Consider the following 17768-nt stretch of genomic DNA (forward strand, 5'->3'; position numbering starts at 1 on the left):
GGAAGTAATTGATATTTTAAGGTTGTCTAAATGAATATTCTAAATTGTAAAACATAAAATTTAATTAAAAAAATGAAAAAGAGAGAGCTGGATTTAGCTGAACCTGGGATCCCACTTTTGGAGGCACATAACCCACCCTCTGGGGATTCGGTGTAGGATGAATCGATCCCAGTTTTTAGGAATCTCCTTATTTCCAATAGTCTGCTTGTATATATGTAAAGAAAGAAAACGTTACAAACAGTGCTGTTTTTCGAGAACATTGCTCCAATTTTCTGCCTTTTAGGAATGTTCGCAACGAGCCAATAATGGGCGGTTCAGCCTGCGAGACCTCCTCATGGTACCCATGCAGCGGGTACTGAAATATCATCTGCTTCTGCAGGTAACAAACATTGATCAGATTATGTAATGCCAGGGAGAAGAAAAAGGAAGGGGAGTATTGCTCTGAAAGTATATGGCACAATTGTCTTCTGTGCAGCCTCCATTCATTTAGACCAAGTTCATCCTGGATAAATTCCAGTTAGAGTGAGCCAATTCTAGGGTTCTTTCTGCCTCTAGATCAGGAAGGTGTTTAAAGCATAGTGAGTGAAAAAATGCAAGCTGGGAGCCAAGAACCCTATTGTTTGTTTGTTTAGGCAAGACATCCCTATCTCTGGGACTCCTATTTATAAGCTCCTGCCGTAGGAAAAGTGAGGTTCCTGGAACCTGAGTTTCCTCTTTGTGCTGATGTAATTCGAAATTCTGCACTGGACTCAGCAACTCTTTACTGGCAAAAAGTATTGGTTTCAGCTCTCAGTAATGATGCTGACATATGAATGTTAGCACATAGTGAAGATTACTTTGGCTATTTTATCTCCCAAATGCAGAAGTTTGCTCATTTTTCTCTGCCTCCTCCCGCCAGGAGCTGACCAAATACACAGTGGACCCAACAGAAAAGGAGAATCTGCGGCTTGCGCTAGATGCTATGCGGGTGAGATATATTCTAGGGGTAGGCGGAGTGATTTAACACATCGTGTTTGCAGCCTTAAAATTTCTGGGGTCCCGTGACAAAGGGAGGCTGTACACCCATCTAGGCTACCTGAGGATATTTGCTTGTGTATCTGTCAGTTGGGTGGGGGAATGGTTCTAGCAGATCAGATGAGTGGGACGTCAGGGACTCCCGTGACCATAATCTGAATTCCAGGAGAGAATCTTTCTCAGCCCTGATGCTTGAGATAGTATTTGAAATGTTGAGCAGTAAAGCATACAAAGCATGTACTCTAGGTCTAGTGCAGCTCTTTCCCATGGTTCCATCTCTTATTCCAGTTTATAACAAGCAACAGAAGATGGTGGAACCTAGACCTGGTGGGGCACCTAGGGGTGGAGGTGCCTAGGTTCCCAAACTCCTCCCGTGTAATGTTGTTGTAGTACTAAGTCAACCACTCTGCAGCTTGTTTCCCAGTTCAATTAAGGGAGGTTCTCGGTGCAACTTACTCTCATGTAAATGGACAGAAGACTGCAGGCAGCATACATCACTCACTAAAATCAACAAAAGCCACAATAAAAAATATTGGAGATGTAAATCACAAGTAGGAACCTTCTTTCATATGCGGTGGTCGTGTCCAGGAATTAAACAGTTCTGGGGCACGATCTACAAAGAAATGAAAAAACTATTAAAATTCACATTTCCAAAAAAAACCAGAAGCATTCCTTCTTGGGATTTTAACCACCGATATCCCAAAAGAAAGAACAATATTATTTCTATACGCAGTAATGGTAACCAAGTGCTGGAAAAGTGAACAGATCCCTACTAGAGAAGAATGGGAATTAAAGTTAAACGAGTACTTGGAACTTGCAAAAATGACCGAACCATTAAGGAATAAACCAATTGATGTAGTCCAAAAGGAGTGGGAATGCTTTAACACTTATCTAATGAGACAAGGCTCAACAAGCAAAATTTGGTTGTGCCTAGAATAAATCCATAAATAGAAAAAAAAATCCTTATACCAAGATGAGGACATGAATTGAAATACAGGGGGGGAAACCGTATCAGAATGATAGAATGAATCGTGGTGAAGTAGATGGAAGTCAAAAATAAATAGAATAACAAAAGAGATCTATTCCAAAAGGGAAAGTACTTTGAGAATTGATGCTTTGGGATAGTATTGTATAGTTAATTTCATTTCATTTTTGTTCATGATTTTATTTTTGGTTTTATGTTTGTTTTTTCCTCTTGTTTTTTTTTCTTTGCTTTGTTTCTTTGTTTTCTGTAGATTTGTTTGTTATGTCTAGTCTTGTTTGTATTTGCACAAAACTCAATTAAAAATTGGGGGGGGTGGGGATTATAACAATTATCCCAGTGTCATACAGTTAGCTTCATGGCTGAGTAAAGTTTTGAATCCGGGTCTTCCAGGCCCTAACCCAATAGCCTTACCATTAAACCTGTATACAGAGTACCTCTATAAATTACAATGCAATATAAATTACCCCAGTATACTTTTATTTCTTGGAGCTCTTCCAGTCATTGATGCACATGAGGGGGAAGAATTGCAGTGGCGCTGGAATGAGGGAGTAGGACGGGTGAGGGAACTTTGGGGTGGTGATGGCAGCAACCTGCAGGTGTGGCCAACCTGCTGCAAGGTGGCGTCGCCACAACAGACGTCTTGCTTCTTTCTGCGTATGTTCTCATTTACTGTATATTTTAATCTCCAAAAGCTTGCTTACTTGCATGTTAGACCCATGGAATACGATGGGACTTACTCCCAGGTAAATGTGCATAGGTTTTCAGCCCCAATGTAGATTTATCTGTGGGTTCCAACCAACTGGAAAACCTTGACAGGTGTTCCCAATGTCTTTAAAATACTAAAATTAGTGGAGGACAGACTTCAGGATTGTGAGTCTGGGATCTACCTTGTGTTTTACCAGAATCCCAAGAGCCACCAACTGCAGACATACATTTAGGGTTCATCCACACTTCTGCTTCTGCCATGCCTAGAAAGAACAGGTCTCATCAGTTTTTCGCTTGACCTATACTTTCTCAGTACAGATCTGAACTGTTTTCCCCTACCCCACTCCTTTCCAAGGGAAAACCCACTCTTTAGTGATCAATTGGAACAAACAGCAATGCAGGGAAAACTCAAATTGCTGTTTGCTCCGATTGAGTGCTAAAGAGCGATTTCCCCCGAGGGAAAGCAGTGGGACAAGAGGAATTCCGGATAAGCCCTTAGTATGAAAGAACATGGGAAATTGAGAAGAGCTTACAATCTTTCTACACGAGGTTTCATTCATAGTTTCCGCAAGCTTTCTTAAATTCAGTTGTCACATTTCCAAAGGGTGTGTGCCATTTGCTATTGTGAAACAAGCAGAAGTCGGAAATTCTTGGCAATTGACTAAAATCTTCCAGAGACCTACTGTCAGGGAACTGACATCGGAGGCAGAAGTGGAGGCAGGTCTCCCAAGCGATGCTGGAGAAGGGCCAAGCAGGGAGAGAGGGGACTCAGCAGCTGGGGAAGGAAATCAGCGTAACACCAGGGATAAAGGGGGGCGGAGGGGGGAATCGGAGAGAGGGCTCCAGGACTCTTCGCTGGAGACCAGCGGGGAGAGCACAGGTCCTCCGCTACCCACACCCACCCTGCGCAGAAGACTTCCACGCAGGGAAAGTAGGCGTAGACTTGGCGTCAAAGAACTTCTTTGCTGGAAGAAGTTCAAGAAACGCCCACTGACGGATTCTGCTAGCGACTGAACAGCCACGAAGTGAAGGGCTGTCCAGCCAGGAAAGGTTTAACCAGGCTACCTAGCCAGGAGTGGCGGCAACTTACGCACGAGCAACCCCATATAACCATTACACCTACCAATAGATTCCAGTTTACCTCCTGCCCTGCACCAAACCATTTGTATGAACACAGGCCTACCTTACAGGGTTGTGAGTGCTTACAAGAATAGAACTATGATGGAAGGTACGACTCCTCAGAACATTGCCAAAAGGGGTTTGTTGCATTGTTGTTGTTGTTGTTTAACTCTCACTTACCTCTTTGATCTTTGGCAAGTACTCCAACCGATCATTTCTTTTGAATATCGGATCTCATTCATTATTTCCCGCATTAGGATCTGGCTCAATGTGTGAATGAAGTCAAGAGGGACAACGAAACACTGAAACAAATCACTAATTTCCAGCTCTCCATTGAGAACTTGGTGAGTGTTGCAGCAAGAGATTTTGCCTACCTTCTCTTGTTTTTGATAAGGTCTTTCGACTCCAGCATGTACCTTCATATCGATTGAAAAATATAAATTTTCACTTTGTTGATTTTCAGTTACAAATAAATTAGATACAATAAAAAGGAGAAAAGAAAGAGAAATAATACTATCAACAATCATATCCCATTGTTATCTTAATTATTGGAATTCCTTTTGTTCCCACTTTTGCAAAGCTGCCATTCTAACAGCTTTAAGTAAACAAATAAAAAAATATTCCTGCTAATGCCCCATTCTCCCTGTTTGGTGCCAGAACTCTCCCGCGCCCCCCCCCCAAATGTAATATGTCCTCCTATGCTCCTACTATCTCCAAAATTTGTAAACTTATCAGGGACATATATAGTTTTGGAAGGAACTACTGTCTGAACAGGACGCGGGTGGCGCTGTGGGTTAAACCACAGAGCCTAGGACTTGCCGATAAGAGGGTTGGTGGTTCGAATCCCTGCAATGGGGTGAGCTCCCGTTGCTCGGTCCCTGCTCCTGCTAACCTAGCAGTTCGAAAGCACGTCAAAGTGCAAGTAGATAAATAGGTACCACTCTGGCGGGAAGGTAAATGGCGTTTCCATGCGCTGCTCTGGTTTGCTGGAAGCAGCTTAGTCATGCTGGCCACATGACCCGGCAGCTGTACGCCGGCTCCTTTGGCCAGTAAAGCGAGATGAGCGCCGCAACCCCAGAGTCACCGCGACTGGACCTAATGGTCAGGGGTCCCTTTACCGTTTTTACTGTCTGAACAAAAGGTTGTAAAAGCTTTCCTTAATATGAAGGCATATAATTCTTAAAGGAACTGCCTGCCATATCCAGCACCTGCTTTTGGAGGATCATGAGGTCTTGCAAAGTGCTTGCATGGGATTTTCCAAGCTTCAAGGATCAGCTGATGAGCTGATGGTCGGTTCTTGTGGAGTGCTATGCTCTGGGATTGGCAAGACATGTGCTATGCAGGTTGTGACTTTGCCCACATGGTTTAGTTTCAAACCATGCAGGCGGAAATAATTAACTTGATGGCTCCATCCACCTGTCTAAGTTACCTGGCAAGGGTGGGGGAGATAACAGTTTGGTCCAGTCCTAAATAAGGATCTTCTGAATGCAGCCAGTTGATCTCTTGTAAAGGAACTCATTCTCCTTCTCCCTAGACACAATCCCTGGCTCACTTTGGACGGCCGAAGATTGACGGGGAGCTCAAGATCATCAGCGGGGAGAAGCGCTCAAAAATAGACAGGTGATGGCATGCACATCCTCTAGAGAGCAGGTTCTCAAACTCTGGTCTGTTGAATGCTGATTGTCTATGAGCTTCATTCAGGTGGTCCATGGAAAAGTTTAATAAGTATCCGCACTTGGCCCTGTACTTGGTTTGGTTATTTATTTTCCAGCAGTGGAAACAGAGGCTGTTCTGAACAGGGCCAGATTATCAAACAGGCTAACAAGGTTGGTGGGGGCTAGGGTTGGTGCTTTTCATGATATGGCTCTGGTATAATCTGCTAATATTTCCCTAGGAATTTATCAGTTAGACACTACTTGGTTTGCCTAGTGTGGGGCCCAGGATTTTCATAACACAGCACAGGTTTTAAATAGGATGTCAGCAATGAAGAAAAGACAATATTAAGTGGTTAGATAAGACCCCTAGCAAACTTCAAGATCTTTTTTTCACCCCACAGCTTTCCCCATGAAAACCTGCTCTTTAAACACAGCAAACCTGCTCTGAAGCGCAACAAACAGCAGTTTGGATTTTTCTGTGGATTGCTGTTTGCTCCAATTCAGTGTTAAATGGCAGGTTTTCGCGAGGAAAGCTCTGGAACAAACGAAATATTGCTCAGACACAGGACTTTAAAGCACAGGCTGTCTGGTAAGTGTGGAGGAAAAATAAGTGTGGATAAGCCCTTTGTTGAAGCAGCCCAACGTTTTCTTGGCCCACAAACTCCCTCATTGTACACGGTTTGGTTTTTGCAACTACTTTCACATTCACTGTCTGCTGCTGTTTCCTCGTGTGAGCTACGTCCAGCTTCAGCATGCACCGAGATGCATGTCTGCATTCACCCATAATTATAATAGTTCATCTCATTTGTGGTTTTCAATGGCAGATTTATCGGTGGCATCTTAGTCTTATGTGCTCAAGCAGAGACGACATTCAGTGCACAGTAGAGCCAGAGGTTTGCCTCAAAAAGAAAACTGCAGCTTTGGATAGCACCCAAAAATATTACCAAGGGAAGCCTAAACAAAGCAAGGTTGTTTGTTAACTGCATTCAGTGCAGGAGACTGCATAATAAGATTATAAAATGCATGCTTTTTATGGGCTCTCCCACACTTTCTCTTGTTGCACTGCTTTCCTCCAGGGAAAATTCACTGTTTACCGCTGAAACAGAACAAAAAGAAATTGGGTTTTTTTTGCAGATTGAGGTTTGTTCTGATTCAGCAGTAAACAGTGGGTATTTTTCCGGGGAAAGTGGCAGGTCAAATGTAAAACCACTCTGCCCCCTTGCCTACAAAGCATGGAACAAGTGGGGAACCTATTCGGCCTGTGCTTTCTATTTTTTAAAAAATATTTTTTATTAAGTTTACATTTTATAATATTTAAACACATCGTTATTGTACATTTAACTTCTTTTGCTCTCAAGAGCTTATCAACTCCCCTCCCTCCCGTATACATTTTCCAGTTTACACTACACTCATTCTGAAGGTCACAATTCTTAAATAAATGTAAAAAGGTAAAAACAATTATCATTATAAGTCCTCTTACAATCCTGCTAGTGTTGTTAATTGCTTACAATAGTCCTTCAAATATTGTATAAATTTACTCCAGTCTTTTGGAATGCTTGATCGTGCTGGTTTCGGATTTTCCCTGTCAGTTTTGCCAATTCTGCAAAGTCCATCATCTTCATCTGCCACTCTTCTTTTGTTGGTGTTTCTTTTTGTTTCCCTTTTTGGGCTAAAACAATTCTTGCTGCAGTTGTTGCATACATCAATATTTTTTTATCTCCCTTTGGTATTTCATCCCCCACTATTCCTTTTTGGTTTTTTAAGAAAAGTACCGGTATTTTTATACATCTTCTTCAACTCGTTATATATCATATCCCAGTAAATGATGTATAGGTGGTATTCAACACCAACCAAACTTGCTAAAATGTATAGGACAAGAAATAAAGCGTGTTGGAAATGTAAAGAAAAGGAAGTGAATTTTTATCACATGTGGTGGACCTATAAAGAGGTGAAAGCTTACCTTTCTAGACATGGGACAAACAGAAGTGGGGGTGATACCTTTATCTCACCCTTGTTGGAATGTCTCAAGTTAAAACTGTCTTGCAGGTATGCTTTTCTCCTGGACAAAGCCCTGCTAATCTGCAAGCGGAAAGGAGATTCATACGATATGAAGAAATTTGTCGATCTCTCCAGCTACCAGATCCGAGATGACTCTTCTGTAGAGAAAGACAACAAGAAGGTAGTGTTTGGGTATGCATTTGGGGGCTAGGCTGGGGGGGCTGAGAAGGGAATGGGAGTTGCGGCCTTAATTCAGCAGGCACCTCCACCCCAGAACAGAACTCTGTTCTTCCCATTCTTCCCAAATGGGACTAAGAGGGAACTAAGGAGTCCAAGTCAATAAATATGGCCCAGCCAAGATTTTATGCTAATCTGTTATTCCCCTTTTCTTTCTTCTTGACAGTGGACTCACATGTTTGTCCTAATCGAGCTTAATGGTTCCTCGGGCTTTGAACTGTACTTTAAGACGCGGGAGCTGAAGAAGAAATGGATGGAACAATTTGAAATGGCCCTGTAGGTCTACACTTCTACTCCTGCCCCTCTTGTATGCTATCCTTTACAATCCCAAGACTGTTGCAGTCCGGCTGCAGATCCATTCTAGTCACTGGAACATTTCCATGACAGTACCATGATTCTGCAGCATAATATTGACCATAATATTACCAGAAAAAATGTGCAAAATTGGCAGATTTGATGTAAGAATCTGAATCTTTCTAATGGGCTGGGATGGACATCCAGGGCCCATCCAGGCTGGTGTTTTGTTGTGGGTGTTTTCTGCAACCTGTTCTTGACACAATGATGTCTTTATTTTGTGTTGGCTCCAAACCAACAGTCCATGAGCCCATGAATTTGATGTAGCCACCATTGTTGTAACCTGCTGACTCCCTCTTTCTCAATTTCTGGTGCAGCTCCAATATCTACCCTGAAAATGCTACAGCAAATAGACACGAGTTCCAGATGTATTCCTTTGAGGATACCACCTCCTGCAAAGCCTGCCAGATGCTGCTGAGGTACGTATCCCATCCCACTCTACCCAAGCCATACAGGAGGGACAACTACCGTATTGGCCCAAATATAAGCCACACTTTCCCCCCAAATTCTGACAGTGAAAAGTGTGGCTTATATTCGCGACCTTACAAAAAATGGCTTGGAGCAGGATTGTCCCTGGATGCTGGCTGGTTTGGGCTGGGCTGGCTTTCAAGATGGCGGCGCGGTGAGGGGGTTCCTGAGAGGGAGCCAGAAGGCGGTGAGGAGGAGGAAGGGAGGGAGGAGTGTGGACGAGAGAGCGAGAAGGTCTGCTAGGAGGAGGAACAAGAGATGCAGTTAGTGTGCTGGGACTGGCGCTAGTCCGAGGTGCTGCCTGGCTTTATCCCGCTGAGGGCCGCATGAGTCCCACCAGCAGCCGCCTCTCTCTGCCCATCCCGTTGGGGGGCCATGTGGTGCTGACCCTCTAGAACAGCGGTTCTCAACCTGTGTGTCCCCAGATGTTGTTGGACTTCAACTCCCATCGTCCCTGAGCTCTGGCCTTGCTAGCTAGGGGTGATGGGAATTGTAGTTCAACATCATCTGGAGACCCACAGGTTGAGAAAGGCTGCTCTAGAAGCACTGCTGCCTACCATCACTGCCGCTGGACGGAAGGCACTGCCTCTTTGGCCCCCCTCGACCCCCACTCCTCCATGGGTATTGTCTTTTTTTCCTTTCCTCCCCATTAATTTTAAAGGTGCGGCTTATATTCATGTGAGGCTTATATTCGGGCCAATACGGTATCTCTTTTGTTGCATAGTAATTTTTATTTGGTTTTTCAAATATTAATTTATAACAATTCAAATTGCATATCCATATTTAGAGATTTCTCCAAATCTCTGGGCTTCCCACCATGAGTCCTATCGTACACCCTCTTAACTGCATATTTTTCCACAATCCATATTTTGTATCTTTCCATCTTGTCCATAATATTTGTTACGTTACAAATGTTATTAAAATCCTGCTAGTGTGTTCATCTGTTTACTGTGATCTCCTAGATAAATTATAAATTTCCCCCATTCTTTATTGAAGTTTAGGTCTTCTTGGTTCCTGAGTCTTCCAGTCAGTTTTGCCATTTTGGCATAGTCCAACAGCTTGCTCTGGCATTCCTTTCTGGTAGAAGGGACAACTATCTTAATAATATAGCTGCCAGTTTTATGTGATCCCATCTTTAGCAGTGAAATTAAATGCTTTTAAAAAAAAACCACTTTATTTAACAATCAACAATAACTTACACAACAATTCACCATTCACTACAATCTACCGTACCTAACAATACACAACACTACGCGACATTACAATACATATATCAACATTCAAAAATTTTATCTATCTCTATTTTAAATGCTAATGGAGTTATTAATATCAGGATAGCCCATGTAAAAGTTTTCTCACTGTGGAACATGGAGATTTGGATCACATCAGGCATTATTTGGAACCACAACACCTGAGCTTTAGTGCCTAGCGGCAGGAAACCCTGTAAGACCTCAGGCTTGCAAGATCTGCTTTGGTTTTTCTAGAGCCCCAAGATCCACCAATCAGAGACTGGCACTTTGGACCCAGAAATATTTTTGGAGTGCTAGAACAGAACAGAGCTCAAAGTTCTCTCAAGCAGAAAAATCCATTCATACTTATCGCGTCAAGCATCCTTCATTGTAGTCACAGGAGCCAGATCCTAGGGGCCGAGTTCCCTTCGGCCCCCCAATAAAATATTGGGGGGTCCAGCCCCTCCCAAAATCGATGGGCATTGCCATTCAAAAGGTGTGCATGTGCTGCGTCATGGAATTGATTATGCGAGGCAGGGCTTACCTGCCCCACCTATTTTATTCAAGCTGGCACTACTGATTTCAGCAGTATAATTTAGGGTGGGGCTGTCATTTTGTAGAAGAAGAGAAGAAGAAGAGGAGTTTGGATTTGATATCCCGCTTTATCACAACCGGAAGGAGTCTCAAAGTGGCTAACATTCTCCTTTCCCTTCCTCCCCCACAACAAACACTCTGTGAGGTGAGTGGGGCTGAGAGACTTCAAAGAAGTGTGACTAGCCCAAGGTCACCCAGCAGCTGCATGTGGAGGAGCAGAGATGCGAACCCGGTTCACCAGATTAGGAGATTACCGCTCTTAACCACTACACCACACTGGCTCCAAAAAAATAGGCTTCGTGAAGCCAAAAGGAAAACTGTACAAGAAATCCTTTTTAACCACATCAATTGAATTAGGCATACTTTTCTTCCGGTAAAAAAAGGACAATACAGTGGTACCTCGCAAGACGAATGCCTCGGAAGACGAAAAACTCGCAAGACGAATGAGTTTTTCGTTTTTTGAGTTGCTTCGCAAGACGAATTTCCCTATGGGCTTGCTTCGCAAGACGAAAACGTCTTGCGAGTTTGTTTCCTTTTTCTTAAAACCGCTTGAAGAGGTGCAGTTGCGACTGACCGTGCTTCGCAAGACGAAAAACCGCGCAAGACGAAAAGACTCGCGGAACGAATTAATTTCGTCTTGCGAGGCACCACTGTAGAAACAAACATTTTTTTTCCATGAGCCTCTTGCGAGTTAAGATTTGCAGAGTCTTTCTGGGATACCAAGGTGGGTTGCCTTTTAAAGTCGTTTAAAGTCATACCCAGGCTACAGTGCCTACCTTGCTACACTAAAATTTGTTACAAAACGATGCACTTGTTGAACAATTGAGAGTCAGAAAACCTGATCTACTGCAAATTACCCAGAGATCTGATCTACCAGTAGATCCACACCTATCTTCTACCCAGCACTTATGTAAGGCAACTAAGCAAGACTTTATTATACATAAGCCCCCTCCCTCCTCTTTCCCATCTTCACACAGAGGAACCTTCTATCAGGGCTATCGCTGCAGCAGATGCCGGGCACCTGCTCACAAGGAATGTCTGGGGCGGGTGTCACCGTGTGGAAAGTCCAGCTCAGGTAAAGGTAAGGTTTCAGACTCCTCTAAATTGGTGGACAAGTCTCTAGAGCAGCCTTTCTCAACCTTGGGCCAGGTCCCCAGATGCTGCTGGACTGCAGCTCCCATCATCCCTGACCACTGGTCCTGCTAGCTAGGGGGTATGCAAAGAATGATTATCGATAATGAAATGGGAAGCAATAAGCTGGTGATACACAGTTTTACCTTACTTTTAAAAGGGTGTGTGTGAATCAGAGCTCCATTCCTATAGTAGGTAAGGTAAAGGTAAAGGGACCCCTGACCATTAGGTCCTGTCGTGGCTGACTCTGGGGTTGCAGCACTCATCCCGCTTTACTGGCCGAGGGAGCCGGTGTATAACTTCCGGCTCATGTGGCCAGCATGACTAAACCGCTTTGCCGAACCAGAGCAGCGCACAGAAACACCGTTTACCTTCCCGCCGGAGTGGTACCTATTTATCTCTCACTTTGACGTGCTTTCGAACTGCTGGTTTGGCAGGAGCAGGGACTGAGCAACGGGAGCTCATCCCATCGCGGGGATTCGAACCGCCAACCTTCTGATCAGCAAGTCCTAGGCTCTGTGGTTTAACCCACAGCGCCACCCGTGTCCCTTCCTATAGTAGGTGGTGATATACTATGTATATTAATTTTAAGCTCTTCTCTCCATGCCTATTGTAATCTTTCCTTATTTTCTGTTTAATGCAGAGTCTGGATCTACAGTGAAAAAGGTAAAAAAAAAAGAATAAAAGTTGGAGTTAATAGCAATAATAGATGGGGTGGGGTGGAAGGACATCTGCAAGAGAGCCTAGCAGGAAGGCGTTCTCTCCCCCCCCCCCCAGCCTTTCTGCTCAGACCTCCCCTCCCCAAAAGAGGCCTATTTTTAGCCTTGGGACAAAGATTTGGAGGAGTGGGAAGGGCTTTTGCAGAGAAGAATTGGCAGGTGGGAGGAAGGTTAAACAGCCCCTTCTTCCTGCCAGTCCTCCCTTGCCCTTGTGCTCATAAGACAAACATGGGGCCCCAGGAACCTGTTTTTGCAGAGAGGTATTGTGTGGTTCTGCCCAAAGGTTGCTTTTTTAGGCAGAAGCCAATGGCAGCTGTCTTTACTTGGTGGCTGAAAGACACCACACTTGTTTCCTCCCGAAAGAGCCAGATTAAGTGCAGGCATGCACAGCAAATAATACCTAGAAATTGAAAGAACTGGAATTTTAGAACAAAATTCTGGGTATCTCCAGTTTTGGTTAATGTGGATATGAATTATAAAATATAGATGGCGTTGTGTTCTTTTCCATTCATCGCTCAGTTAGAGACAAGCAGTTATCGATTTGACTGGATTGTTCAATTCATTTATAAATTGTCTGCATGCTGCTGCTTTTGTTCCCATAGCCACAGAGCCCTGACCCCCCCCCCAAAAGATCGCCTCCCTTTTCTCCTTGGCCCCCTTTTATTTCTCCAGTCCTTGCCTCCCTTACTTCTCAACATCAGGTCTTTCTGCTGCTCCCCTCCCCTGCTATTTCCATCCCCCCACTCCATCCCCACCTCTTCAAACCCACTGCTTCCTAAGTCCTCTTCTCACTCATCTTCCCAGTCCTCAGTCTGCTTAGCACCAAACCTTTTTGCTTGCTTCCACCAGCATGTAGATCCTTCTGTCTGTGTACTTTGTGTGAGTTTTTACTTTCTGCAAACTGACCCTTTACTGAGGGCTTGTCCACACTTCCACTAGTTCCATGCCTAGAAAGCATTTGGGGTCCAAGAGAATTCCCCATACTTTCTTTTTTTATATATAAATATTTATTAGATTTTCCAATTTTATATAAACACAAAAAGAAAAAGAAAAAGAAAAATATTAAAAACAGATCAATTTCAGTAACAATCTTTCAATAACATATTTCTTTGACTTCCTCATACCTCCCCTTCTTGTTTTCTAGTTCAACCTGATAATTCAGCAAATCCTAGTCTCTTAACATTCCTTTTAAAATAAACCTTATTTTCATTCCACTTTTTTTTAAAATAATAACTTAAACAATCTTAATCCCCATTATCTTTATCATAACAGCTAGAGACCACCAAAACTCAAACCAACATCTTTTCAAAGTTCATTAATTTTATAGTATTTCTGTAAATAGTCCTTAAATTTCTTCCAATCTTCTTCTGCTGACTTTTCTCCCTGGTCGCGGATTCTGCCGGTCATTTCTGCCAGTCCCATACAGTCGATCAGCTTCATCTGCCATTCTTCCAGAGTGGGTAGATCTTGAGTCTTCCAGTGTTTTGCTATAAGTATTCTTGCTGCCGTTGTAGCATACATAAAAAAAGTTCTGTCCTTCTTTGGCACCAAATGGCCGACTATGCCCAAGAGCAAGGCCTCTGGTTTTTTCAAGAAGGTATACTTAAATACCTTTTTCATTTCATTATAAATCATTTCCCAGAAAGCCTTAATCTTTGGGCACGTCCACCAAAGGTGAAAGAATGTACCTTCAACCTCCTTACATTTCCAGCATTTATTATCGGGCAAATGATATATTTTTGCAAGCTTGACTGGGGTCATGTACCACCTGTATATCATTTTCATAATATTCTCTCTTAAGGCATTACATGCCGTAAATTTCATACCTGTGGTCCATAACTGTTCCCAGTCAGCAAACATAATGTTGTGTCCAAGATCTTGTGCCCATTTAATCATGGCTGACTTAACCGTTTCATCCTGTGTATTCCATTTCAGCAGCAAGTTGTACATTTTTGACATGAGAATTCCCCATACTTTCAAGGCATGAGTCTGAGCTGTTTTTCTTTCGCTCTGCCACTTTTCCCGGGAGAACCACAGAAAAACCGTTTGACGTTTGTTCCGATTCAACAGTAACCAGCAGGTTTTCCTGGGGAGAAGCGGCAAGACAAGGGGAAGTGTGGAGGAGCCCTGTGAGGGAAGTTTGTCAGCATGCAATGGGCTGAACCTGTCTCCTCGTGAATGTGAATAATTGTGAATGTTCTGTGACATCACAGCAACTCAGCCAATGGTGTAGAAATGGTTCATAATCCACAGTCAACCAAGTTTTAGCTTAAGATGTGTACATTGTGCATAATGAATACTCCATACAGGTTGAATATGATATATCCTTCCAGAAACTTGGATGTGTACCTTGGTTATTATAATTTTCTATATCCTGTTAACCTCTCACCTCATTCCCGTTACCTGAACCAAAATCCATTTTTCTGTGCAGAATAAATCCAATCGACATACGCTGGAGAGCGATAAAGCTGCTCTAGGTGAGTTGTAGTTACCTGATAGCTCACTTTGTATGTTTCCGCAAGGACACCAATGATGGCAGGTGACCGATGAAGGATTGAGGCTGGCAGCCCCCCAAGACTAGCAGCAGAGCATCTGGAGAACTCACTGCTTGCATTCACCTACATGGCCCCACCCATCACTTGGACACAGAATAGTGTGGTTGTTCCTAGTTATTTAAAAAGCTCACTCCCATAGCATGTGGTTGAAATAAAAGCAATAATAATAATTTTATTAGTCGTACTCAGCCCATCTGGCTGGGTTTCCCCAGCCACTCCGGGCAGCTTCCAGCAGAGTATAAAAACATAACAAAACGTCAAATGTTAAAAGCTTCCTTATACAGCGGTACCTCGGGTTACAAACGCTTCAGGTTAAAGACGCTTCAGGTTACAGACTCTGCTAAGCCAGAAATAGTACCTTGGATAAGAACTTTGCTTCAGGATGAGAACAGAAATTGTGCTGTGGAGGCACGGCAGCAGCAGGAGGCCCCATTAGCTAAAATGGTACCTCAGGTTAAGAACAGTTTCAGGTTAAGAATGGACCTCCAGAACTAATTAAGTTCTTAACCTGAGGTACCACTGTACAAGGCTGGCTTCAGATGTCTTCTCAAAGTTGGGTAGTTCATCTCTTTGACAGAGTGGGTGCCACTACCGAGAAGGCCCTCTGCCTGGTTCCCTGTAACTTCACTTCTTGCAGTGAGGAAACCACCAGAAGAGCCTCGGAGTTGGACCTCAGTGTCAGGTCTGAATGATGGGGTGACGGGGTGTGAAGATGCAAGGAAACTGATTCGTCTAATCACTGCAATTCTCTTCTTTGCTCTTAAGGGCTGCCCAAATTGGAGGTCTGCCAGGAGTATTATGGTGTTCCTCCACCTCCTGTGGCATTTGGTCCACCACTGAAGCTCAACGTGGGGGATATTGTGGAGCTAAACAGAGCTGAGGCTGAGCAGCTGTGGTGGCAGGTAGGCATAGTCAACATTGCTGTCCAACGGTAGCTCTTCGGTCTTGAGGTGACATCAGGATAACATGGTGATGAATAATTGGGATGATGAATGAGCTATTGCATAGGTAAAGGTAAAGGACCCCTAAGAGTTAAGTCCAGTCACGGACGACTCTGGGGTTGCAGTGCTCATCTCGCTTTACAGGCCGAGGGAGCTGGCGTTTGTCCGGAGACAGCTTCCAGGTCATGCAGCTAGCATGACTAAGCTGCTTCTGGCGAAACCAGAGCAGCGCACAGAAATGCCGTTTACCTTCCCACCGGAGTGGTACCTATTTATTTACTTTCACTTGGACGTGCTTTCAAACCACTAAGTTGGCAGGAGCTGTGACCGGCAAGCCCAAGAGGCTAAGTGATTTAGACCACAGCGCCACCTGCGTCCCATTGCATGCCTTCTCAGAATACAAATAAAGGAACTGCTGAATCTTTTAAGTGCAAGTCTGCCAGTGTGATTTGAAGAACCAAGGGGGAACATAGGTAAAGGATGCTGAACTCTTCTCCTTCCCTCACCCTCTTACTCCTTCAATCTGCCTTGTTTGCCCACTGACGTGGCCTTTTAAATGGCCCCTGTCCTAACAGGCAGCAGCAGCGGAGGAGTTCTGCTGCCAGTCAAATTGCTGCCCAGAGCTCAGTATTACTCTTGCAGGAGGAGTCTTTGCGGCCCATGCAGCATGTCTTCCGAAGTTCGTGGACCATTTCCAGAGATTAATTTAGCATTCATCAGGCTACCTATTCCCCCAGAAGATCCTCTGCTCTTTCTCACAGTCTAGAGGTAGGCTAGTTCCAAGTCACTTAAACGTGCTAAATTTGGGACTGAAACTGAAAAGGGTGGCTTCTCGCTTCCAGTTCACAGCACACTTAGATGCAAGGGCTATTTTTTTGGCAGCAGTTTGCGAGGCATTCTGTGAAGCAGGGGAAACTATGGCAAAAAAAAACCTCCAGGTCATTTCAGGTCAATGCTTGTAACCAACTTAAAGTCAACCACTGGAACGTTCTCCCCATCATCTAAAGTTCTTTTCAAAAATGTTCAACTGCAGATTGACCATACTTTTCATGAGTTCTTTGCTTTCGTTCATTGTTTTCAGGGAAGGAACACATCCAGCAATGACATTGGCTGGTTTCCTTGCAAGAAAGTGAAGCCTTATGTCTGTGTAAGTAGCACATATCTGGGGGAGGTGATTTCTTTGTGTGTTTTAGTTGATTAGAGGATTATTGAAACTGGCTTGGTGTGTTGTAAACCATTGGTCATCACACACACACACAAAATAGAATTAGGTTGAGGTACAGTTTAGCATAAGTGGTTCCTAACACACTGGACACCACAGAATCAGAGAATTGTAGAGTTGGAAGGGATCCCAAGGGTCATCTAGTCCAACCCCCTGCAATGCGTGTTTTGCAATTGTTTTTTTGTCTAATCTGTTGGGCTCCTAGAGCAAACACAGAAATCTTATCAGCAAGTACTGTAATGCATTTTCTCCCTATTATTAAAAAATGAAACTTTCTGAATAATTCCTTTGAATATGCTTTCCCTAGAAGAGGTATACAGGGAGTAGTACAGTACATAACAAACAATATATTTCACTTCTCCCTGGCTGCAAATACATAAACAACAACAACAAACAAACAAACAAATAAATAATTTATTATTTGTACCCCACCCACTCTGGGCATCTTCCAACAAAAATTAAAAATACATTAAAATATTACACATTAAAAACTTCCCTGAACAGGGCTGCCTTCAGATGTCTTCTAAAAGTCAAATAGTTGTTTTTCTCTTTGACATCTGGTGGGAGGGCGTTCCACAGGGCGGGTGCCCTCTGCCTGGTTCCCTGTAGCTTTGCTTCTCGCAATGAGGGAACCACCAGAAGGCCCTCAGCGCTGGACCTCAGTGTCCGGGCAGAACGATGGGGTTTTAACAAATACTCCAGGGTCATAGATTTGTAGAGTTGGAAGGGACCCTGAGGGTCATCTAGTCCAACCCCCTGCAATGCGGGAATCTTTTGCCCAACGTTGGACTCAGACCCATGACCCTGAAATTAAAAATCCCATGCTCTACCAACTAAGCTAT

General features: G+C 43.7%; 1 protein-coding gene across 5 annotated transcripts in view; it reads left to right on the forward strand.

The window, feature by feature from the left end:
- The window catches only part of VAV1 (vav guanine nucleotide exchange factor 1), a 71575-nt gene that overhangs the window by 41730 nt on the left and 12077 nt on the right, over positions 1–17768 (forward strand). For all 5 annotated transcript variants that reach the window (XR_014542989.1, XM_083593128.1, XM_083593129.1 and 2 more), the window contains 12 exons: positions 284–379; positions 899–967; positions 4081–4167; positions 5358–5443; positions 7525–7657; positions 7880–7989; positions 8385–8486; positions 11336–11439; positions 12133–12155; positions 14640–14685; positions 15529–15665; positions 16786–16851. Coding sequence is in view for 4 of the 5 variants with exons in the window: in XM_083593128.1 (XP_083449254.1) it covers positions 284–379; positions 899–967; positions 4081–4167; positions 5358–5443; positions 7525–7657; positions 7880–7989; positions 8385–8486; positions 11336–11439; positions 12133–12155; positions 14640–14685; positions 15529–15665; positions 16786–16851 (1059 nt within the window). In the remaining variant the exon portion in view is untranslated. The remainder of the gene's footprint in view (positions 1–283; positions 380–898; positions 968–4080; positions 4168–5357; positions 5444–7524; positions 7658–7879; positions 7990–8384; positions 8487–11335; positions 11440–12132; positions 12156–14639; positions 14686–15528; positions 15666–16785; positions 16852–17768) is intronic.

This window comes from Podarcis filfolensis (genome assembly GCF_964270895.1).
Source record: "Podarcis filfolensis genome assembly, chromosome: 17".
Lineage (NCBI taxonomy): Eukaryota > Metazoa > Chordata > Lepidosauria > Squamata > Lacertidae > Podarcis > Podarcis filfolensis.